Here is a 24674-nt window from a genome sequence, read left to right as displayed (position 1 = left end):
CTTCACTGGTGGTTTGATTGTGAAGCTGGAATTCTTCCAGCAGGCATACAAGTTGGACATGGGCTTCAGTGGGCACAACTCAAGTCCCATTTCACCTCTGTCCTGCTGGGAAACAGTGTCCCAGGAGAAAATCTTCTCTCCCTGCAAAATACTTGGCAAAGCAGCAGAATTTTCTTGGTCTGAGCTCATTGATGGGCTTGACTCCTGTGGGATTGCACTGGACTCTCATCCCATGCAAAGCCCTGCATTTATCACATGGAGGTGTCAGTTTGTCAACTACCAGAGCCATGTGGATAATAACATTTTCATGACATGACATCTTTTTCTTCCTGACAGCTTATGTTAACTAAAAGAGAAAGATGAAGCCTGTACAAGCAGTCTGGGGTACAAGAACCTAAATATGTATGTGGGGGCCCCCTTGCATTTATATTTTGTGCAAAAAGGAAGGCAAACTGCACCACAGGCAAGGAAAGTGGATTTTAAGTGATGATTCGTAGCAAGGCAGGAGAGGGGGAGAGATGTCCCAGCCCAGGGCTGATCCATGTGCTGTAGGTGGGGAGGAGGATTGGGGCAGACACGTTTGTGTCTGGTGCTGGAGGGGTTTGCACTGTGCAGGGAAGACAAATCCCTCTGGGTGACATCCATGATGCTGGATCAGGGGAGCAAGGAGGAATGATTTCAAGGCATGGTGTGGGACATCTTCCCTGCCACACACTCAGTGACCTTACTGAGCTTTCTGTCATATGCCTCTTTAAACCACCTGAGGGCTTGACTTGGTGTCCAAGAGGGATTTACAGTCATACACAAAGAACATCTCAAGTGTTAATGAAAAACAATTTATTCAACACAAGAAGTTTTTCATCAGACCAGGGCTTGGAATGAAGCCCCTTAACCAGTGCCACACACTGGGGGTCATCCTTGCCTCAGTGGTACTGGTGAATTCAGTCTAATACACAGATTTTAACCAAAGGCCTCCTTCCATGCTAGGAGGGGTCCTGTTGCTTTTGAAGGGAAGTTCACAGACAATGAGAACCACTTGGTGTTTGATGTCCAGCCAAGGTATCTCCCAACAGGATCGTTGTCTACGTTTGCAAATTAAAAGTGGAAGACGTAGAAGGGTGAGTGCTCTGCTCTCCATCTGACCTCTCATGGGCATCATATCAGAGCTAATTGCAAATAACTTTTGTTCTGTGAGCAGAGCTTATATTTTGTTGGGTCCTATGGTAATATTATTTTAAGAAATATCTCGGCATTCTTGCACTTTCTCTTGTTGTTCACACAGATCAGATCCAGGTTGGCTTTAGGGAGCTGAATTTTTTTAAGATAAGGAGGTTTATTTTGGCTAATTCTGTGTCCTCACTTATCACTTGGTGTGAGTGCAGAGTGTTGTTTCTGCAGTGAGACGAACATTTCAGGAACGACACGACCATTGTGTCTTCGGTCGCCTTGTCTTTTCACACTTGGGTGTTTTTGTTTCTCCACCAAGGCAAAGCAACCATTTCTCACATAAATCAATAGATGGAATGCACCTAGGGGAGCTAAAAAAAGCCAGGGCTGTGTCCTTTAGCCCTAGATCAGCCGAAATTCTCTCTGATGCCAGTGGGAATTGGACAACATGAAAGGATCATGCATCTAGAGAGAAAAAACTGCCAGAAAAAATTAAGTCAGTGAAACTCCAGGTCAAAGACATTTGAAGACTGGCTGCAAACAAACATGGCACCTGCCTTTAAGGAGACAGTGAAATCAGGTCTTGGCATCTTCTGTGCAATTAGCTTGTTTGTTCTGGGGAAGTGTCCAGACTTCACAGTCTGTTGAAGGAGTTTGTGCAACAACTGGCAGGAGAGTGTCCAATCACCAGCAGACCAGCAGAAAACATGGCCATTTTAAAACCAAATCATGCCAAAAATACTGTACAATTGCCTTCCCAGTTTGGTGGAGGCAGTGAATCTAGTGCACCCATGACATGTCTGATATCGCACCATGCTAAAGACTGCATATAAATACCCTTGCTCAGACTATGTATTTACCAGAGCAGAGAGCTGCTGCTGCTGGTGCTCCCCTGGGCACTGCAGGGTGCCAAGGAGGTCAGCAGTAGAGGTGACTCTTATTTCAGGTCTTCAAGACCATGCCAGTGCCTGGTCATTTGGGATCTTGCTCCTTTCTTGGTCCCAGAGGGTCTCAGGGAGATCCATGGGCTGTGAGCACCATCTGCAATGCCTGGGGACAGGGAATGGGGCCTCACCAGGGACATGAGCTCCCCTGTAGGGTGGAATGCTGGAGGTGATAAGCAAAATGGCAAAGAGACAGATGGGTCAAAAATTCCAGCAGCAGTCAGAGCAGTGAATGGAGATGGGATGAAGTGGGACAGTTCTTTAGGAAGGGAGAGCGAGGCCAAGGGACCCTGCAAAATGCACAGTGCTGCAGAGGACCTGGCAGAAAACCTGAACTGTCAGCTTGTGATGCCAGAAGTGTAGGACAAAGCCAAACTGTAGTGGAGAGGAGGAAAACCTGATGCAGCAATGAATAAACAACAACCCATAAGTCAATTCAGTGGGAAAAAAACAGTTCAAAGAAAGTTTGAAAGTTGCAGTAAACAACAAAATAATTACATGTTTAGATTGCTGATTTCAGAGGCCCACAGCCCTGACCCCATATGAAATATTTGAGTTAGTCTTAGCCTATACAATCATAGAAATGTAGGCATAGAAATGATCAAAAGAAAAATGCTGCAAGGCTTAAAAGCTGATACCTAAGGGGGCCTGATATTTGGTACACTTGCAGGGGGAAAAAGCACTTCATATTTTACTACCAGGGTGTTCAAGCAATGATGCAATGAGCAGGCCAGGACTTATTCTTGGGAGATGACTGTAACAGCAGTGGTCAGACACTAGCAAAGCTCCAAGCTCCTTGCTGGGAGATGGTGATGTGCTTCATTTCTCATGTGTACCCACCAAACATCCAAGTTCAGACCCAAAATCCTTCTTCTGCTGTTGGTGATCAGGGTGCAAGGGTGAGCTCAGCCTCAGGAAGCATTTTCCTGCTCCCCATGCAATGCCCAGAGACCTCACACAGGGCTGGGCTGCAGCACGGTGCAATCCAAGCTCCCACTGCTCCTGTGCCAAATCGCTGAGGGCACGGACCGACAGAATCACTGCAGAATCTGGACAGGTTCCCATAGCTCCTCCTGATGACAGACTTGCTCAAGAGATACCCAGCATGTCAGGAAGTGCAGGCAGATTATAAGTGGGCAGACCAGGCTGGAGTCATGCAAATCTTGTAAAAATCTCTGCCTGCTTCTCCAGCTTCAGTTAAGCCGACAGCAAAACAGTACCTTAACACTGGTCGATACCTGTGTGTGACATCAGCAGACTGCTTTCAAAATGACCCTGAATTTTTGAAATTTACTTCAAATTTCAGAACACTATAAAAAGACATTTTGAGACTAAACACATTTGCAGAGCTCATTAAAACAATTAAATAGGATGGCAAATGCAGCCACAGGTCTGTCAGGTCCCATGCTCTGCAGTGTCTGAAATGCAGTGGCTATTTCCCTTTCTTGGAACAGGAGGTGATTTCATCCTTTCATACTGTTTCCTGTAGCAACACCATTATGTGCCAGCTCTTTGGTGGGGACTGCTGTGCACCTAATTCATCCAGCTCGCACTAGTACTGCTGATGGCAAACCTTAGCACGGATCATCCCTGGAGCTGTGTTTGCTTAACCAGTGTTTAGTGAAGTCTTTGTTTCTAATTTGTCTGTCTTTGTGCCTAATTAGCTCCTTTTGAACTCATCCTCCTGCACACCTACTTCTGCAAAGTGATCCTGGTAGGTGGAGAAATGCTGCTGTTGAAATCGAGTGAGCTGTGTTGGTGCAAGTGAGGTCAGGGTTGGGTGTGACGTGGCAGTGTTGGAAATTACTCCTCTTTCAGGGGCTATGTTTTAAAACTTATATTATAAATTGTGCTGCTGGAAAAACAAGAGGATTTGTCAGTTAATTTTTTTGCATCTGGTTCAGGCTTGCACATTCAGACCAATTATTTCTCCACAAACAGCTCTCTTTCCAAGATCATATATCCCTCTGCAGTTTTGTATCTTCATTTTTCTGCAGCAATGGGTGGGTTGGGAACATCCAGTTCCCCATGTTCATGATCCACATGAGTAACAGGCAGCAGCTCTCAACATGTGTCCTCATGCATTTATGGATATTTGTGATCCTCCTTACTGAGGGATGAGCATGTTTCATCTCTGAGGACCCTGCTGAGTCCACTTTCTTTTTAACTTTCCTGAGGGTTTGCTCATCACCGACAGGAGGTTCAGCCAAGTGGGTATAAGGGTATCTCAGTGCGTCACTGAAAAGATATTCTCAAATGTTATTTCTCCTGGAGGCAAGAACATCAGGCTTGGCAGAGCAGGGCTGTGTTTGGCCCCTCCTCTGTCCCTGTGATCCTCACAAACTGCCTTGGGCTTGTGGCTCTTTTCTGCAGTGATGTTACACCACAGCAGCTGAGCTGCCCCGACATTTCCAGGTATCACTTCTTGAAGGCATAAGAAGAAAACACCTTTCCCTGTGTGCTGGAGGGAAGCAGGGCTCCTGGAGAGGGAGTCCTCAGCCTTTAACCAGAAGATGGCACAATGCAACTGCTGTATGAACCTGGACCATCAGCGAGCTCTCTCTAAACCCGAGTGGAGGGCTGCTAAGAGGAGAGCTAAATGGCCAGGCATTTTCCAAGGGGTGTGTGGTGGCTCTCAGGTGATGGCCTCCGTGTTGCTGGTCACTCCTCTCTCTTCCTGGGGTCCTCTTGTGCTTCTGCAAATGCATCCAAGCCAGTGCTACACTCACCTCTCCCTTCTCCCCATGTGTTCATGTGCACACGTGAGGATATTGCACATTCATCCACGTGCCTGCATGATTTCCATGGGGACACATCCCCTCCAGCTTGCCAGAACCTGGCAGGCACGCTGGAAATCCAGCAGCCCAGCTGCTTACTGACCCCCACAGCAAATCTCAAACCCTCCAGCAGATGCATGTGAGACCCCAAGAGGTGATGTACCAGGGACCCCGGGCTGTCAGCACCTCTCCTCTCCTCTCCTCTCCTCTCCTCTCCTCTCCTCTCCTCTCCTCTCCTCTCCTCTCCTCTCCTCTCCTCTCCTCTCCTCTCCTCTCCTCTCCTCTCCTCTCCTCTCCTCTCCTCTCCTCTCCTCTCCTCTCCTCTCCTCTCCTCTCCTCTCCTCTCCTCTCCTCTCCTCTCCTCTCCTCTCCTCTCCTCTCCTCTCCTCTCCTCTCCTCTCCTCTCCTCTCCTCTCCTCTCCAGGGACTTTCTGCCCATGGTTTTATGACTCCCATGGGCTCCCAGCCCAGCTGTGGCCTCTGTGCCTTGGAACAAAGTGCCTGCCTTATTTTTGTACCCAATGAGTTTCAGCAGCCAGGGGATGGCTTGGGAAGGGCAGCCTCGCTGAAAGGTGGTGAAGGAGACCCAGGCAATTCCATGGCCATGGATAATTCACTTGTTCTTGAGTGGTCCCATGGCTGTGTCAGACTGCCCTTGGAGAGGCTGAAAGACTGAAGTTCCTTTTACAAAAGGGAAACTGAGGCTCATACAAAACATGGGGCAGAAAAGGAGTGCAGCCAGGAGCTGGAGTCCTCCCTCTGCTCCTTGAGCAGCCTGTGCCCATAGACAAGTGTGCAAGTGTCTTGTGGCAAGCACAGCTACCCTGCTGTGCCTCTGACCAAATTCTTGGGCACATTGCATTGCTTGAGCAGTCGGGACATGTAAAGCCCTCAGAGAGTCTTGAATGAACAGGCCCGTAGGAGTGCGAAGTACCGCGGTGCTGAGGATGGATTATTTTAAAGGCAGGGCCCAATTAGTGGAGTTGATCATGATGCTCTGACAGGCAGTAGCACAATGACAGATCCTAAAGACAGCTACACCAGAGTGAATGAGTGAGCAAAGGCTAGATATGCCTATAATTTCCTTTAGTTCCTTTTCTTTTAGCTCAGGACTGACATCAAGGTCGCACTTTAGTATCACCGTAAGAGATGTGTGACAGAAGTTTTGTGTCTATCTTCAAGGACAGAACTGATTCCCAAGGTTTCTGATTGCCACTGATACTTTTAATGTCACTTTGGAATCAAACTCAAACACAAACCCTTTGCCTGCCTAGTGAGATTCAAGTCCAAGAAAACTGTGGTGGCAAAACAAGCTTAAAAAAATTTAAAATTACTTGCTCACTTTTTTTTTTGTGTTGGTAAAATTTGCTCTTCGGTGAGCTTGATATTATTTGCATTAAATTATCCTCCTCTGAACAGAAATTGTTGGGACTAATTTAGATTTCAGGGCATAAATCCAAACTTATAAGACTATAATAACGTGGCAGCTCTTTGCCATTGAATTACATGTTAAGTATCTTACAGTGGAACTGTAATTACATGCTCACTCCGAGCATTGACAAGTAAACAGGATTATAACAGTCTCTGGAACCAATGTTTGCATGAATACTTCAAGAGAAAAGAGATACTTGAGGACACATATGGGGTTTATTTTCTGGCTGAAAGCATATCATTGTTATTTATTATTCACACACTACTGCTGTACATGGCAGAACAGAGGCTGTGCAGCACTTACTAGCTAAGAGGGAGAGATGGATAAAGACAGAATAAACAAAAGTAAATCTTGGCATTTCCAGTGTTTCCTTTAGCTATGAAGGGAAGGGAGGGATAATCAGACACTGACAGGAATTGAGGTGGCTCTGGAATGCACTGGGAGCACAATGGAGACGTGCCTGCACAGAGTCTGCCCTGAGCCACACCAGCGTTCCAATGATCATCAATACCCATTCTAGCACGAGTGGAGGACTCTGCAGAGCTTTCAGCCTGTTTTTCCTTTTGCTCACTGGTACTTCTGGGTCTCAGGGACTTATTCCATGTGGGATCTTGCCAGTAACTTTTGATGTGATCTAGGAAATCACATAACTCAGTTCCCATGGTATCAGATATGAGGAACAAGGTGGTGGCATATTGCCTCTGATGGAGCTTAGATGGTGTCCCTGCACCACAAGGAGAGTCCAGCAGTAGAGGAATAAACCACCCCTCTGTTGCTCAACCCTAACTGAGGCATTTATTCTCCATTTCTCTTTTGTCTTCGTGCCATGGTGTGGAAGGGGAATGTTTAGCCATGGATAGTTCCTTATAGCCCAGAATAACATGTGATTTCCTAGGCCACCTTCAGCAGAAACTGGGATGAAGAAATAAATTCCCAGCAAAGCTGAGGAATGTTTGCAAAGCTTCTCCAAACACAATGCAAACTGGAGTGAGTTGATGAGGACATGTCAGGACAATGGGAGGGGAAGAGGAAGGTGCTGGGAGCGCCATGTGCCCATGTAGGTATTTGGATCAGGAAACCATTGTGTCTCTGTGAGACTGCCTGTCTCCAACAGGCTGAATGGCAGCTCCAGGCTCATCTTCCCCTGAGCCATGGAAGATGAATTCTGTGGCTGCAGCCCATCTCTGACCAAGTTTGTCAGTCTCAGCCTGTGTGCTCAGCTCGCTCTTGGTGCAAGCTGTGCTTGTTAGGGGATGATGGTGTCAGGCACTTGCCCTACACCTACACCTTTCACACCATGTGCCCTGACTCTGTGCTGGCATCCTGGGCTGCACACAGGCATTCTCACTTCCAGCTCACAAGAGTGATGGCACGGATTGCTCTAAATCAGGAGCTGCATGTGATTGACATCTGAAGTGGCAGTGAGAGGAAAAGGGCTGGTATCTGGCTTATCCATGCTGTGCTTGGGTATATTCTGGGTGACAAACCCTCCTGCAGTGAAAACCTCTGTTGTCCAACTCACCCGACTACATGTTCACTGTTCTCATGCCTAGGATTCAATGAAATACACATTTCCAGGCCTGTGGACAACCACTCTACCAAAGTTCATTACTATAATCAGCTGCAATTCTACCTTCAGACTTGTTAGAAATGTCACTGGGCTAACACTGTGAGTTTTGTGTCACTTCTGAGTGGCCCACAAGGATTTATTCAGATCCAATAAACATGTTTGAACTATTAAGTCACAGCACACCTCTGAGAGCTGTGCAAAAAGTAGTTGTTAATCACTAAGATGTGCTTGCACATGCCAGACTCAACTTCTTGGGCTGCATCTTCAGAAGAGCATGGACTTATGTTTAAGAAAAGTAATTCTACAAGGATACAAGTGCTAGAAATAATGTTTCTCTACTCAAAGACAAGGGTCTTCTTATTTTCTTCTAATAGACACCATCCCAAATGCTCTCCTATTCCACATTCTCTTGACAGGCCATTTTCACAGACAAAGCTTTGTGTTTGTGCTCTTTTTCTGGACTCCTGAGTTCCAAGACATGCAGCCCTGCTTCCTGCACCCAGATTTCCTCCAGCCCATCCTGCAGCACCTTCCAGAGGTCTTCTCATGAGGCACAGCTTGGAGATGGTGTCAACAGGAGGGAGCCCTGCAACTTCACTGGGAAAACACACTTTGGGAGTAAATCTTGAGCAGATGAAAGCAAAGAGTCTAGGACTGGGTGTAAGGAACTTTTAGCTGGTGAAAGCAGGAGCTGTGGCAGGCCACTCCTTGCACTGATATCCATCTGCCCCATGCACAGGGGTTCGCAGAGCTGAGTGTCCTGCCAGGGCACACCACTGGCATGGCTCTTCCCCCAGGAGTCATGGTCAGTGATTTGGAAATGCTGACCTGCGGCTTTAATTATCTCTTTGCTTTTGAATCTTTTCTGAACTGGTGCCCTGAGAAGCCTTTCATGCAGATGACTTTGGTGTCCATAACCCAAGGCCCTCACCCTGGTGCTGGATCACACAACAGAGTCACACTTACTCCACTTTGTTGGAAAATATGGCTGAGTTCAGGCACTTTGTATTATTCAGATTGATCATCTTGCTAATTCTGCCTGGCCTTGAAATGTATTCACTTTTCCCTAATGCCTGGCCTGGATTTCCTTGTCATAGGCTCAGGAAGTTGTATTCCTTGAGGAATTCTTTTGCACTGTATAACTTTACAATATGTGCAATTCCTTCTCTCCATTTATTCACTTTAAGTGCTATGCTCAGGTAGGGATGGTTGTGTCTGCAATCTGGGTATCTCAATTTATGGCCACATCAAGACTCTGAGTTCTCACCCTTTTCATAATTGCAAATGATTTATGAAGAAGACATTTAGGGCCTGGTTAGAAAAATGCCTGCATAAAATTGTGTATTTTTAGCCTTCCTGCACTTGCATGTCTTTCAGCTGAAATGATGATCCCTATTCCCTCGTTAGCAGAGGAGAAGCAATACATCCATAAAGCTGAGCCAACAAATAACAATGTTGTATATTGTCAAAACTCTTCATTAAAGCCCTGTCACTAAAGTCACTGTAGAAACGAGGAAGGGAACTTCATTTTTGGCTCCCAGATTCACTGTCCCCTTTTCCCATGGGAAGGACCCTCACACCTTTAAAGTGCTGAGAATTTCCTCTGCAGATGGGAAACAAATGTCCCTGGGTCATGCACAATGTGCTTTTTCTGATGCCACTGCATGAAAATGTGGATGTCAGCTCTGAAATGTGACTCCACATATGTTTTACCCCACTTGGATACTTAATGCCCATACGAGCAGTATGAGAGTTGATTTTGAAATCTTTTCCCTGCTCTCTGCAGGGCTGGAGACAGAGCAGGATCCACCATGGATTGTACAGGAGTGAACACAGCCAGAATCAGCCACTGGCTTGCAGACAAATGTATTTTCTTGTTTGGGTCCTGGAGAGGTGAGTGCCCTGTTCCTCTTGCAGCGCTCCTGGAGTACAAATTCCTGGTGAGCAGAGGGGGAAAGCAGTGAGCTTTGTGTCAGCAGCTTCTCAACTTCTTGCTGGGGGTAAAACTGCCTGTGAAGGAAGGCAAATCAATTGACTTTAAAGCTGAGCTGATTGATAATGCCAGCTCAGCATTCCCAAAGCTGGAATCTTCATGCTCAGGCTGCCAGGGAATATTGAATTCTCCCAGGCCTCTCTCCTGCCTTAGGGCATTGTGCTGCTGGCCTGGACAGAAGCTCTGGCTGCTCCTGTAGGATTCCCTGGGCTGGAAAATCCCCTTACTGCCTTCAAACATCAAACATGCTCCTGCTTTGCTAGAGAAGTGTGAAAGGAAAAGGGGAGGGGAAGTTGAGAACTCAACCTGCAACTCCAGGTTGAGCTGCAGGGCTGGCAGTGAGGAAAGAAAATAATATTTCTGCTGCTAAACAAATTTGATCTACAATCAGTGAGAAACTGAAGTTCCCAGCTTTCTATATACTCCTTTTACTCATTTTGGAAAACTTGTGAAACTTGTGCAGACCATTCAGAAATTGGGTGGTTTCTTCCCCAGCACAACTTTGGCTGCTACACGGAGCTTGCCTCTTCCTCTTCCTCTTCCTCTTCCTCTTTTTTTTTCTCCTTCATTTTTTGGGGTACTGTTTCTAGTGTGGATTTGTGGACAGCCCCAGATCATCCTCTGCTCCCCTCTGCTTTTTGCTTGTTCTCTTTCTTGCCGAGACAAACACCCATGTGCAGATTTTAGTGAGGGCATTATTTTCTCTTTGATTTAGCACGACCAGGAGTTATTCCATTATACCCAGACTTGTCTATTTACTCTTTAAAGCATGTTCCTTTTATTTACTCCTCCAGAGCTGCCTGTTTAATCCAATCTCTTTTCCACTGAATTACACTAGTACAATAACACAGGCCAAACAGGTTCAGCCTGGGTCATGGGTGGCAGAGTAAGGGGTTATATTCTTGCCAGATAATAACTGTAGTATTAAAAGAAAATTAGTATTTCCTGGGACCAGTGAGATTTATAACTAAGTATTTGTAGTGGTTTTGCAGCACCTATCTCTGTAAAAACTGAGCAAACGGTCTGAAAATGAGAGTGGAGTCCGGCTCATTTTTGCAGGAAGGCTGAGATCTGATAAAAGCTCTGAGAAATGGGTAATGCCTGGTCAGCCAGATGTAGGACCTCATGGAGGAGGCAGGCCCCAAAGCCCCACAAAGCTCCCCACCCAAACCCTGGGATGGCATTAATCTGTTTGGACTCACAGTTGGGTAGAGCATGGATAAAAGCTCCTCAGTAAGCAGACCTTGGAGTCCAGAGCCAGCACTGCACTGGGTGCTGTGCCTTGTGTCCCAACATCTCTCTTCCCTCTGGCCTTGGGTTACAAACTGTGTGACAGCTGAGGACACCCTTTTATGTATTTATGTCACCTTTTGCTCTCTCACTATTGCATTACATCTGCCTTGCCATGCAAGATTTTTATGTTCAGTATTCTTTCTGAGTAGCAGATTTTTTTTTTGTTCTTCATTATTAACACTATATCTTAATGGCTCTCTTAAGTAAACAGACACCTGGCCTTTGCAGAAACATGAGAAGATAAGTCCCCTGGCCCATGGAGGTTAACTTCTTATTTATTTCTATCCTATAAGATTTACAATCCAGCCATTTTTCCCATGAGATACATTGTCACCTTCTCACTGCCCTGAGTACATCTGCTGCTCACCAGGACACCAGCCAGCCCCACTCTGCTCCTGTTATTTTGGAAACCCAGAGCTGTGAGTTTCATAAAGGCTGGGTTAAGTAAGCAACAGATTTATCTTTGTCAAAAGACAGAAGTGTTTGGCAGCAAACGTTGGCAGCTCCTTGCATATTTCCAGGGCTCCTTAGTGTGCTCTCTGCTCTTCCCTTGGCTGGGGATGGCTCAGGGGGCAGCCAGCCCTCACCAGACGTGGTGTGGTTAATATTTAACCCTCTCTGTGCCTGGGGAGGGTGGGGCAGATGCTCCTTGTGCAGTTTCTGGCGCATCATGCCACGGTGGATTTTGTATCCATCCTGTTGGGCTGTGCATGAGCGGGCAGAGCTCCTCAGGTCCATCAAGGCTTGTCCTCCTGGTGTGAGAGGACAACACAGCCTTGCCCTGCACACCCAGACACCCCAACAGTGCTCTTGGATGAAGCCATGGGAGCAACACCAGGACAAGGTCTGAGAACATCTGAGCTGTAGGAATGTGCTCCCTGTTGACAGAGCGACAGAACTGTCCTTTGTCCTCTCAAAAAGGAAAGAAGCCCAGAAGTTTCTCTGCTCGATAGGAACTTGGGGACTTCACCTCAAACTTAAGGATAGCTAATTGGACAGGAGCCAAAAAGTCCCACCTGGGCAATTTACTAGAATAAGAAGAGAACAAAGAAACTAATCGCTTTTGTGAGGTGTTTTACCAAGAGCAAGAACCTCTTGCACCTGGCTTGGTTTTTCTCTGCTTGTTATTCTGCCTTTTATTACACCTTTCTGTTTCCAACACTACAACAGAAGCCATCCTGCTGATTTTATGCCTCCAAAGGTAGCTGAGCTATCTTGGGTGAGAAATAGACCTGCAAGAGCTTATGACACCTGGCTTGAAGAAGCTGCTATTACTCGTGGCCCCCGACATAACTCAATATCAGTCATGTGCACAGTTCAAACTTATACATGTATCAATAAACACATTCTCAGAAGCAATTTTTGCTTCTGCACATCAAAGAGAAAAAAGTAAAGATGTAATTAAACATTTATTACAAACATTTACTTCTCTAAATATTCCTCAAAAAGTCAAAATGAACAAAAAGTCAAAAAGACCAGCCTACGTTTCTGACAAACTGCAAGAGTTTTTCAAAAGAAATCCCCACTGAGTTCAGGGTTTCCCCACGGGCAGCTCATCCCCCATCAGGGATAAAACCATGGCTGACCTGTGGTGTTGGTGTGGCTGCATGGGCTGAGGGCCATCCACAAGCATCAGAAAAATTGCATCTCTCAGAGGAACGTCCAGGACTGACAGCTTTGAGGTGCTGGATGCATCTTCCCTGCAAGCTCTGTTTCTGTACCACACCAGCCCAGGATGGGTCTCTATTTGAGGCAATCAAGGGGAGTTTCTCAGACAAGCCCTGGGCAAACCAAAGCTCCTGCCAGCCCAGGCAGGCTGCAGCAAGATGCTCACTGGGGAGAGGGCAGCACAGCTCTGCCAGCCCATTTCTCAGCAAGCATCCCATTCCAATCTGTGCTATTGTTTCTCTTTGCACACAGATAGAAATTTCCTCTGAGGATCATTCCCGTGCGGTTTTTATGCACGAGAGTAAACAAGACATAGCTGTTGACTGTACAGTTAACATATTTTTGGTGGTGTTCCCATCCAGAAAATGCAGCTGCATTATATTCCTGATAGAGCGGAACTAAAGTTTGGCTTCAGCAAGAATGTTAATAAATGAAAGACATTTCAAACAACACTGATTGAGGCAAAGTGTCAGCCCCGCTTCCCCTCACCTACCCCCCAACAAGGCTTCAGTTTTTTGCAGATTTGCAAAAACTCTGATGTGTGAGACTTGGAAATCAGCAAATTTCTGCTCCTGGTAACAATTGCATCAATCTGCAATGGCTTTATTGGTTTCAGGGTGTTTGTCTGGGCCAGCACCCTGGCCACTGAGAGCAGGGCTGTGCTGCTGCTTTCCTGCAGGTTCGTCCTTCAGACAATTTGGTTTCTCCTTGTTATCAAGAGCCAGGAGAAAGGGGAGAGGTTGTGCTTGCACCACCTAAACTCAGTCAGTGCCCCTGACATGATGCATGCGGCTCTTGCCTAATCTGCCATTGCTGACAATTAAAACACAAACATATAGTCATATTTTTGGATGAAACTGTACAAACATTTCAAAACAGTTTATGCATGCAGATTTGTATGTTATCAGAGAGCACCACACAGGCACATGGAATTTATGGAAAATACTGAGAGATTTGAAAGGAAATAGTTTGGAAAGTTGTCTTATTTTTTTGAACATAAATCCCCAAACAGTTTCCCTTAACATTCCTCACGTCTGTTCAGCAATTAATACTTGACATTTCTGTTTTTCGTTCTGTCTGCTGATATTGGGCTTTTTTCTTTTTCTTTTTTTTTTTTTTTTTGTTATTTTTCACAACTCTTCTTTCATGTTTTGCTGCATTTGTTTGCTAAACCATCATGTGTACAAATTTCCTTAAACAGAAGGATAATGTGAAGAAGCAATTAGAGGAGATTTAGGCCTTAAAAATTGTGGTCTTCTCCCAGAATGAGATATTTGGATTCAAAGGTTGCAAATTCAGTCTTCAGCTTAGCCTACCTGGACTGAATAGTGGCTGAATATGAATCTCTTGGTTTGATCAGGTTTTTTTTCTCACTTAGAACGATTCCAATGGCTCCAGTGGGATTACTCTTGTTCTAGCCAGATGTAGAAGGAAAGCAAAATCAAATCCTTCATACATCAGTGTCAGACTGACTCCAAGAAACCAGTGTTGAGTGATATAAAGGATAAGGGGCCTGAGGAAGGATGTGTTTATGGAGAACATTTGGAAACTTTAACTACTTGTAGTTTGAACAACCGCAGAGTTACAGAACTGCCTTCAAATATTTAAGAGTGGAAAGAAGCACAGAGTGATGCAAAGGGATATGAAAAAGAGGAATTAGATACAATTAACAAAAGGAGGAGTATAACTCTTTTAAACAAATGGCAAATAATTCTGCCATAAGATTTTTGTACCATATTCTTCATCTTGAACAGGTGAGCACCTTCCAGGAGTGTGGAAATGGTGCTCAGATGTGGTTTATTCCTGTGATCATGGTGTAGTTGTTGGGTAGAAGGGAATCAGATTTTGTTGGAAATGTAGTATCTTTTTTTTAGATCTACTGAGAGAAGCAGATGAGAGAAAAAAAGCAGATGAGGTCTGGGCCCTGTGTGTCTAAAACCTTCTATGTGTTCTTCCATCTAGCTTGCTTGATCTAAACCCCTTCCTTTTTCTTACCTTTCCTGCAAGGAAGGAGAATTTTGCATGGATTGTAGTGTTTTAGTACACTAGGACCTTCTTATATACCCTTTTGGAGCAGAGAAGGTTGTCTGAAGCTGGCACCCAGGGAATATTGGTCTTTACTTCATGGTGCTGTTTGGGATGCTGTTTCTCCTGGCCTTCATCAGGACAGTTCAGCTTAGCCTGGAGCAAGGAGTTTTCTTCTGCTGTCACCCACCTTGGAGACATGAGCTAAGCAGCTGAGTCGTGTGTCCCAGGCACTGAGACCTTGAAATTCATTTGGCAGCTGCTGGGAAGGCAGCATGAGGGATACACTGCCAGAGAGATGCATCCTCCTGGGCTGGGCTGGGCTGGGCTGGGTTAGGCTGGGCTGAGCTGGATGGGCTGGATGGGCTGGATGGGCTGGGCTGGGCTGGGCTGGGCTGGATGGGCTGGGCTGGATGGGCTGGATGGGCTGGATGGGCTGGGCTGGGCTGGATGGGCTGGGCTGGATGGGCTGGGCTGGATGGGCTGGATGGGCTGGGCTGGATGGGCTGGATGGGCTGGGCTGGGCTGGGCTGGGCTGGGCTGGGCTGGGCTGGATGGGCTGGGCTGGGCTGGATGGGCTGGATGGGCTGGGCTGGGCTGGGCTGGGCTGGATGGGCTGGGCTGGATGGGCTGGGCTGGGCTGGGCTGGGCTGGGCTGGGCTGGGCTGGGCTGGATGGGCTGGGCTGGGCTGGGCTGGGCTGGATGGGCTGGGCTGGGCTGGATGGGCTGGATGGGCTGGGCTGGATGGGCTGGATGGGCTGGATGGGCTGGATGGGCTGGGCTGGATGGGCTGGATGGGCTGGATGGGCTGGATGGGCTGGGCTGGATGGGCTGGATGGGCTGGATGGGCTGGATGGGCTGGATGGGCTGGGCTGGATGGGCTGGATGGGCTGGGCTGGGCTGGATGGGCTGGATGGGCTGGGCTGGATGGGCTGGATGGGCTGGATGGGCTGGGCTGGATGGGCTGGGCTGGATGGGCTGGGCTGGATGGGCTGGGCTGGATGGGCTGGGCTGGATGGGCTGGATGGGCTGGGCTGGGCTGGGCTGGATGGGCTGGGCTGGGCTGGGCTGGATGGGCTGGATGGGCTGGATGGGCTGGGCTGGGCTGGGCTGGGCTGGGCTGGGCTGGATGGGCTGGGCTGGGCTGGGCTGGGCTGGATGGGCTGGGCTGGATGGGCTGGATGGGCTGGGCTGGATGGGCTGGGCTGGATGGGCTGGATGGGCCGGGCTGGATGGGCTGGATGGGCTGGATGGGCTGGATGGGCTGGATGGGCTGGGCTGGATGGGCTGGATGGGCTGGATGGGCTGGATGGGCTGGATGGGCTGGGCTGGATGGGCTGGGCTGGATGGGCTGGATGGGCTGGATGGGCTGGGCTGGATGGGCTGGGCTGGATGGGCTGGGCTGGATGGGCTGGATGGGCTGGGCTGGGCTGGGCTGGATGGGCTGGGCTGGGCTGGGCTGGATGGGCTGGATGGGCTGGATGGGCTGGGCTGGGCTGGGCTGGGCTGGGCTGGGCTGGATGGGCTGGGCTGGGCTGGGCTGGGCTGGATGGGCTGGGCTGGATGGGCTGGATGGGCTGGGCTGGATGGGCTGGGCTGGATGGGCTGGATGGGCCGGGCTGGATGGGCTGGATGGGCTGGATGGGCTGGATGGGCTGGATGGGCTGGGCTGGATGGGCTGGATGGGCTGGATGGGCTGGATGGGCTGGATGGGCTGGGCTGGATGGGCTGGGCTGGATGGGCTGGATGGGCTGGATGGGCTGGGCTGGATGGGCTGGATGGGCCGGGCTGGATGGGCTGGATGGGCTGGATGGGCTGGATGGGCTGGGCTGGATGGGCTGGATGGGCTGGATGGGCTGGCTGGATGGGCTGGATGGGCTGGATGGGCTGGATGGGCTGGGCTGGATGGGCTGGATGGGCTGGCTGGGCTGGATGGGCTGGGCTGGGCTGGGCTGGGCTGGGCTGGATGGGCTGGATGGGCTGGCTGGGCTGGATGGGCTGGGCTGGATGGGCTGGATGGGCTGGATGGGCTGGCTGGGCTGGATGGGCTGGATGGGCTGGATGGGCTGGGCTGGGCTGGGCTGGGCTGGGCTGGATGGGCTGGATGGGCTGGGCTGGGCTGGGCTGGATGGGCTGGATGGGCTGGCTGGGCTGGATGGGCTGGATGGGCTGGATGGGCTGGGCTGGATGGGCCGGGCTGGATGGGCTGGATGGGCTGGATGGGCTGGCTGGGCTGGATGGGCTGGATGGGCTGGATGGGCTGGATGGGCTGGGCTGGATGGGCCGGGCTGGATGGGCTGGATGGGCTGGGCTGGGTTAGGCTGGGCTGGGCTGGGCTGGGCTGGATGGGCTGGGCTGGCTGGATGGCTGGATGGCCTGGCATTCCCCAGGCACCTCCTGGACTCTGCTCAGGGCTGTCACATTTCCCCGGTGCCAGGGAGTGCTGACACAGCGTGCCCAACCTGGCCAAGAGAGGCAGGGCCTCCTGCCCAAATGGGAATGGTGGAAATGATTGCCTGCAGATGCTGTCATGTGCAGATTTAGCAGCAGTGAGAAATCCAAGCACATTCTCCAGGCACAGCCAGGCTGGGCAGTGTGTGCAGGTCCTCGGTGAAAGGGCTGGGAACTGTCTCCTGGAGGTGCTTCAGACCAACACAGAGATCACAGAGATCTCTGATCTGCACAGTGACCAGAGATCACAAGGCAGCAGAGGGATCTTTTGTGCTGTGGAAAGCCAGGAAAGCCCTGATACAATGGCCATGGGGAAGTGGGACCCCCCAGCATTCTGCACAGGACCCAAGGTTTGGATGATAGGACATCTAACCCTGTTACCACCCTTTCCCTCTGTCAGACATTGGGATTCATGCTTCATGTATAGAAGTGAACCATGTGCATATGATGAACCATTTGTTTCTTTGCAGCACCACTCAGAGCAGACCTTCTCTAAGGGACTAAATGTATATTTACATGTGACATAGATTTCAGCGCTGTATCACCCTGTTTGATCTTTCCATCTGCCTGTTCATCCTCTCTAAATTTTATCTAGGTTATAGCTAGGTCTCAGCTACCACATATAGGGAAGGCAGAGATTCTGCTCTCATACAACACTGCTTTCTCTAAAAAACACCATTTCAGCCTTAGCTACAGACCCAGATGGAGCAGGCAGTGACTCTGGTGTTGTGCAAATGGAAAAGTGCGTTTTGTGCTCCTCGTCTTCCCAGGACAATTTTCATTCCATGTGACGTTTTCTGTGCTGCCCTTGCCACACACCAAATGCTTTATCAGAGCTGATCCACCCAGGGATCAGTCATGTTTCTCACCTTTCCCTGCATCCACAGCAGTCCCCATTACCCAGGCAGCCGGGAGGGATGCTCGGGCTGACCCCGCGTGGCTGGGTAACCAGAGGAGGGCTGCAGGGACGGCGTGGCAGGCGGAGGGAGGGAATGTGCTAATCCTGGTCATGCCCTTCCATCACCTTCACGTGCTCCGTCAGCTGCGCGGAGCCGCCCAGCCCTGCACGCCCTGCCGTGCCCCGGTGGCATGTCCCCATGGAGCCGGGTGGCATGTCCCCATGGAGCCGTGATGGCAATGTCCCCATGGAGCCGTGATGGCAATGTCCCCATGGAGCCGGGTGGCATGTCCCCATGGAGCCCGGGTGGCAATGTCCCCATGGAGCCCCGGTGGCATGGCATGTCCCCATGGAGCCCGGGTGGCATGTCCCCATGAAGCCCCGGTGGCATGTCCCCATGGAGCCCCTGTGGCATGGCATATCCCCATGGAGCCGGGTGGCAATGTCCCCATGGAGCCCCGGTGGCATGTCCCCATGGAGCCCCTGTGGCATGGCATGTCCCCATGGAGCCCCGGTGGCAGTGTCCCCATGGAGCCCCTGTGGCATGGCATGTCCCCATGGAGCCCCTGGGGCAGTGTCCCCATGGAGCCCCGGTGGCATGGCATGTCCCCATGGAGCCCGGGTGGCATGGCATGTCCCCATGGAGCCCCGGTGGCAATGTCCCCATGGAGCCCCTGTGGCATGGCATGTCCCCATGGAGCCCCTGGGGCAATGTCCCCATGGAGCCCCTGTGGCAGTGTCCCCATGGAGCCCCTGTGGCATGGCATATCCCCATGGACCCCAGGTGGCAATGTCCCCATGGAGCCCCTGTGGCATGGCATGTCCCCATGGAGCCCCTGTGGCAGTGTCCCCATGGAGCCCCGGTGGCAGTGTCCCCATGGAGCCCCTGTGGCATGGCATGTCCCCATGGAGCCCGGGTGGCATGGCATGTCCCCATGGAGCCCCGGTGGCAATGTCCCCATGGAGCCCCTGTGGCATGGCATGTCCCCATGGAGCCCCTGGGGCAATGTCCCCATGGAGCCCCTGTGGCAGTGTCCCCATGGAGCCCCTGTGGCATGGCATATCCCCATGGACCCCAGGTGGCAATGTCCCCATGGAGCCCCTGTGGCATGGCATGTCCCCATGGAGCCCCTGTGGCAGTGTCCCCATGGAGCCCCTGTGGCAGTGTCCCCATGGAGCCCCTGGGGCAATGTCCCCATGGAGCCCCTGTGGCATGTCCCCATGTGCCACCGAGGGCCCCGTGCTCACCGCTGCCAGCCCGAGTCCCTCGGAGCACTGCAGCCGTGTCATGGGCAATCCATGGCTGCGTGGCTGCCACCTGCAGTTGGAAACAAAATCACTGGAACAGGGCAGCGGTGACAGTCTGAATGAGCTGTGTCTCCCAGGTCATCTGCAGGGGGAAAGGAAAAGGTGGAACGGTCGAGCTGGAAGGGAGAAAATGTGGAAAAATGGACTGTGTGATAGAGGAGGTGAGCAGCTCCTGTGAGAAAAGAGGTAAAAAAAGCTGGGAAAAATCCAGCTTGTGGTTTTGGAGACATAAGGAAAGTCACTCTGGGGATGGATGTTCACTAGACCATCACAGCTATGCAAAATTTGAAAAGCCATGGTCCGGAAACAGGGCTTTGGGGACAACGGGATACAAATGGACTGTTAGGCTGCTTCTCAGGCCATGTGGAGACACGGATTTTGTATTTTGTTGCTTAGCATTCGTTTTTGTTTGTCAGCTCCAGAAAGCTGCTTTCCCACAGCCTTGTCTCAGGACCGTGGGGTGCAGGAGCAAACTGGGGCTGTTGACTTTCAGACTACTCAATCATCCTGCAAATTACAGCCAGCCCAGAAGAAAAACACAGCTCTGCATGCTTCCTTTTTTAGGTACAAGTGTTGGGAAAACAACACGAGATTTTGTTTCTGATAAACTAGGAGCTGTTTCAGGAATATTAATTATTTTTCTTGTATCAATATTTTACATTTATTCTTCTGCTATGGTGTTGGGCTGAGATGGATGAAGCCTACAGCATGGTTTCAGACTTTCCTTCAGGCCCCTGAAAAAAAAAGAATTTAAAAATAGTGCTGAAATTTTGATGTCAGAAAGGTTTCTTTTCCAGTAATTTTAGCCTGGGGTATGGAAGATGTGGGCTCCACTCCCTGCCTCATGTAATCCCTTTGCAACATAATTTGGAATCATGTTCTTAAAAAGCTTCTGTATGCCTAAGGAAGGGGCTTAAAGGGCATCTGAAGGTGCTGAGGCGCCTGAATAATTTTTAATTTCTTGTGTACCACCTCTGTAATCCTTCATCTCCCAGACCTTCCCACTGGTGGAAGGCTGCAGGAGAGATTTTGCTGCTTTATAGTTGTACTGCGAGGAGAAATTCTCAGTCTGGGAGATGCTGGAGCCTCCAAAGGCACACGTGTGATTTTCAATAAGGAAGTGAGGATGGAAGGAATGGATCCAGCAGGGGATTTTTATCCTTTGTGTCCAGCCTGAGCTGGGTGCTCGGTGCTGAGCTTGGGCACAGCCTGGATTGGAAGATCTGTTCTTTCAGAGCTGATTGAGGCGGGGAAAGAGCTCACCCAAGATAGTCACGGTGTAGCTGGGGTTTAAGCCTCGGTCTCTGTGCGGTGATGTCCTTGGAACAGACCTTGACTCCTTTGGGGTGAGATGGCTGGGAAATGTTACAAAGAGGTGTTTTACACATCAGGCCCTGAGGTGTAGCATGACGATGAGCTCTCGTTCTCCTGCAAGTTAGAGTGATTTTGTCAGAAGGCGCGGCATGAACGTGACCATGTAAATTAAGTTCCTGAAGGTTTCCCTCAGTCAACACTGTCTTTGATATCAATGAGGCTGAAGTTATTGCCTGATAGGAGGAGGAGTTCATCTGGGATTTCTCAGCTGAAATTAACTTTAATGATAAAAACGATGATATAAATATGAAAAATACAAAAACAGTGTTATCAGCTGCTTTGTTTCTGGCTCAAGGGGTTTATATGTTTAGTCTTACATGTTTTTCACATTGATTTTGTGTATCAAGCTTTAATGTTGTCAGGAACCACTCAGTAAAAATATTTAGTAATAACAATAAAAATAGAGGGTGTGATTTCATAACACTAACAAAACAGATAAGACAGATGTTCAAACTAATTCTTGGCTTGGGTTTAGGCGTTCTCCTGGTGCCTATCACATTGAACTAGTACTGAGACAACTTTGTTTTCAAGGAGGTCTTCATGCTGGGGCATATCAAGTAAGAGATCTAAGAAACTATAACATCAACAGTAATGATATTTCTTTTGAGATACAGAAAGTTTAGCCATTGAGACAGTATTTTTTCTTGTCGTTTGTTTAGTCTGTTTGGTGAATTCTGCCAGGTTGGTTTTGATCCTGTATGAAGAGTGATTTGCTGTAAGAGCGGATGCATCAGCCGAGTCGCGCTTCAAAGTAAACAATAAATAACTGTAACAGTTAATATAAGGAACTGACATCTCCACAGTTTATTTTCCGCTTGGTTTAGTTTAGTTCAGGCCAGCTTCTTTCTGGCATCATTTGCATCCGAGCCGAGAATTCAGAGCGGGGCAGCGTGCGCGGTGGGTTCCCACGGCCGGGGCAGAGGGGCGCTGCGGGCTCCGGGCTGCGGGCTCGGGGGTCTGCATCAGAGGGGCGCTGCGGGCTCCGGGCTGCGGGCCGGGGGTCTGCATCAGAGGGGCGCTGCGGGCTCGGGGTCTGCATCAGAGGGGCGCTGCGGGCTCCGGGCTGCGGGCTCGGGGTCTGCATCAGAGGGGCGCTGCGGGTTCTGGGCTGCGGGCTCGGGGTCTGCATCAGAGGGGCGCTGCGGGCTCCGGGCTGCGGGCTCGGGGGTCTGCACCGCCGCTGGGGTTCTGGGCTGCGGGCTCGGGGGTCTGCACCGCCGCTGCGGTTCCGGGCTGCGGGAGGGCAGCGCTCGGGGCACGGCGGTGCCGGTACCGCCGCGCTCGGCTGCGGGACGCGCTCCCCGCTCCCGGCGCTCCGCACCGCCCGCAAAGGGTTAAGGGGAGCGGGCCCGGCGGAGGGCGGGGGCTGCCGGGGCTCCGGGGATTGGTGCGAAGTTTGGAGCGGGCCGGCCCCGCGCCGCCCTCCCTCCGCGGCGGCTCGGCCCCCGCCGCCACAAAGCCCTGCAGGGAAAGTTGCTTTATCGCCGGGTTCTCTCTCTCCCCGGCTCTCCCCCCCCCCTCCCCTCCCCTTCCCCAGCCCCTTTCCCCTCCTCCCCTCGCTCCTTAAACGGGATTCCGGCTGGGCGAGCCGCCGGACGGCATCACCGGGCATCCCGCGGCGCGGAGCCCCGCAGGCTCTGGCAGGTCCCCGCTGTCCCTCCCCGCACACACACGCTCAGCCCGGCCCGGAAAGCAGGAAAAAAATAATTTACAAGGTTCCCCCCTTTCCCTGACCTCCTCGCCCGTGACTCTCGAGTAGAAAAAAAAATCGGGGGCGAAGGGGGGAGGTTGTTAAAAGCCGGTGAAGGGGCAGAGCCGCTCCGTGGGGAGGGCACCCCAGGCAGCCCCGCCGCCCCGGGGAGGGGGGCATGAGGTAGAGGCCGGCGGCGGAGCGCCCGCGGGGCGCCGTGGCCGCGGAGGGCATGAGGCGGCGAGCGGCGGGGATGGGCTCCAGCGCGCGGTGTTAGAGCCCGCGGCAGCCGAGGTAAGTGTGCCCGCACCGGGACACCGCGCCGGGACACCGCAGCGGCGCACGCCGGGACACCCCGGGACGCCGCACCGCCCGTGGCCCGCACAGCTGCGAGCCCCGGGGCAGCACCGGCTGGCGTGGCGCCGGGTGTCCCCCCGCTCGTCCCTCCCTCCCTCCCTCCCTTCCCGACCCCGGCCCCGGCCGCGAATCTCCCGTTAGCGCCGAGCCCCGGGCAGCCCCGGCCCCGCTGCCGCGATCGGCGCGGCGAACGGCGGAGCGGCCGCGCTCGCTGGGCTGGATGCTGTGCGCGGGTTGTTGTGTGTCCTGGGGGCTCGGGGCGTTTAAAGCGGGGAGTTTACAGGGGTGAGGAATCCAGACAGTGTTTAGAGAGTGAGAGTTTTAGGAGGAGAATGGGGTGTAATTAATGTAAACCTGATCTTCCCCGGGCGTGCGTATCGCAGCGAAGGCATCTTCAAGAATCTGGGAAATTGAGTGCGGTTGCGCTTTGGGACGCACCTCTGGAGCCCACGGAAACAAGTGGGGCTGTCGGTGGGGAGACGGTGCCGGGGATGGGTGGGGGAAGAGGAGGAAAGGAGGAATCAGTGCTGTACAGAGAAGTCTCGGAGTGGAGCAAGGCGCGGACCCAGAGCGGAGCCTGGCTGAGGGGCACTGGAGCAGCAACACAAAGTTTTCTGGGCTGCTGATGGGAGAAGTAACATTCCTCCTCCCCCTTCCACCAAGTTCCTCCGCAAATTGTTAACCTGAAATCTTGTTTTATGGCCACTTGCTAGCGTTTTGTTTGCCTTCCAGACTGGTTCTGTACAGGATACTAAAGAATTATGCATTAACTGTAAACTTAGAGGAGCTTACTGGCCTCAGTGGGTTCTTGATTTATATCAGGCTAAAGCAGAGAGGAGGGCAAAGTTTTACTCACTGAGCACCAAGGAATGAATTACAAGTACGTTGCTCTTTCATTTGCTGTTTCTTCTTGCCAGTGTTCTCAATAGAATTTAAAACTCCGCAAAGTTGAGGGTTGTTCAGGGTTTTTCCCCCCAGTAACTATTTTGCTCTCCTTTTTCCTGCCTCCAGGTCTGAGAGGACAGTAGCCTGTGCGATACAGCGGGATCTGGTTTTCAAAATGGAATTGCAGCTGGCGCTCCTTTTGGCAGGGATAATTGCGTTTTCGGACTCAGCGCGAGGTAAGGGGACCGCGCTCGGTGCGCTCGCCCTGTGGCTCTGTCCCTTCCCTCTGCTCCGTGGGCTCTGCTAACACCCGGAGGGACCCTCCAGGGGAGTTGCTGTCAGCAGGGACTCGTCCCCTGCACATTTTTATCTGCACAGAGATTCAGGCTCATGCCCACGTGTGCCCCTCCTTACCTGCGAGGTTTGGGGCGGCGTTTGGGATGGAGCGCGGTCGCTGCGGCTGCGCTGAGGTCTCTGAGGCACAGGTGAACTTCCAGGGGCTTTTCTGGTGCCTGTGTAAAAATACACAGACAATTTTAAAGAAAAGCAACTGCATTCCTCTGTGGATCAGAAATACCTCTCCCCTTCTGTAATCCCTCCAGCCCCTGCCCTGTGTATTCCCACTTACAAGCTAAACAAACACATCCATTAACTTCCCCGGTGACAGACAAATGACAGTTCCCAACAGCGAGAGCGTATTTTAGCGTCGAGGCTCCAGCAGTTGATCAGATTTCAATAAACAGGTTACCCTTCCAGAGGCAAATTGAAATACATTGACCTGGGAATGATGGGGGTAGGAAAAAAAAGAAGTTTCTTTATGGCAAGGTGCTTTTAGCAAAGC

At 51.0% G+C, this 24674-nt stretch overlaps 1 protein-coding gene across 1 annotated transcript in view; it reads left to right on the top strand.

Moving 5' to 3' along the window:
• Positions 1-22625: 22625 nt before the first annotated feature.
• The window catches only part of FGFRL1 (fibroblast growth factor receptor like 1), a 170368-nt gene continuing 168319 nt past the window's right edge, over positions 22626-24674 (top strand). Inside the window, exons 1-2 of the mRNA XM_059470991.1 lie at positions 22626-22885; positions 23960-24069. Of these exons, the coding sequence (XP_059326974.1) occupies positions 24009-24069 (61 nt within the window). The 5' untranslated portion in view covers positions 22626-22885; positions 23960-24008. The remainder of the gene's footprint in view (positions 22886-23959; positions 24070-24674) is intronic.

Source organism: Ammospiza nelsoni, chromosome 4 (genome assembly GCF_027579445.1).
Source record: "Ammospiza nelsoni isolate bAmmNel1 chromosome 4, bAmmNel1.pri, whole genome shotgun sequence".
NCBI classification, from domain to species: domain Eukaryota; kingdom Metazoa; phylum Chordata; class Aves; order Passeriformes; family Passerellidae; genus Ammospiza; species Ammospiza nelsoni.
The sequence above is the reverse complement of the archived record's forward strand: the minus strand, read 5'-3'. Positions and strand labels throughout refer to the sequence as shown.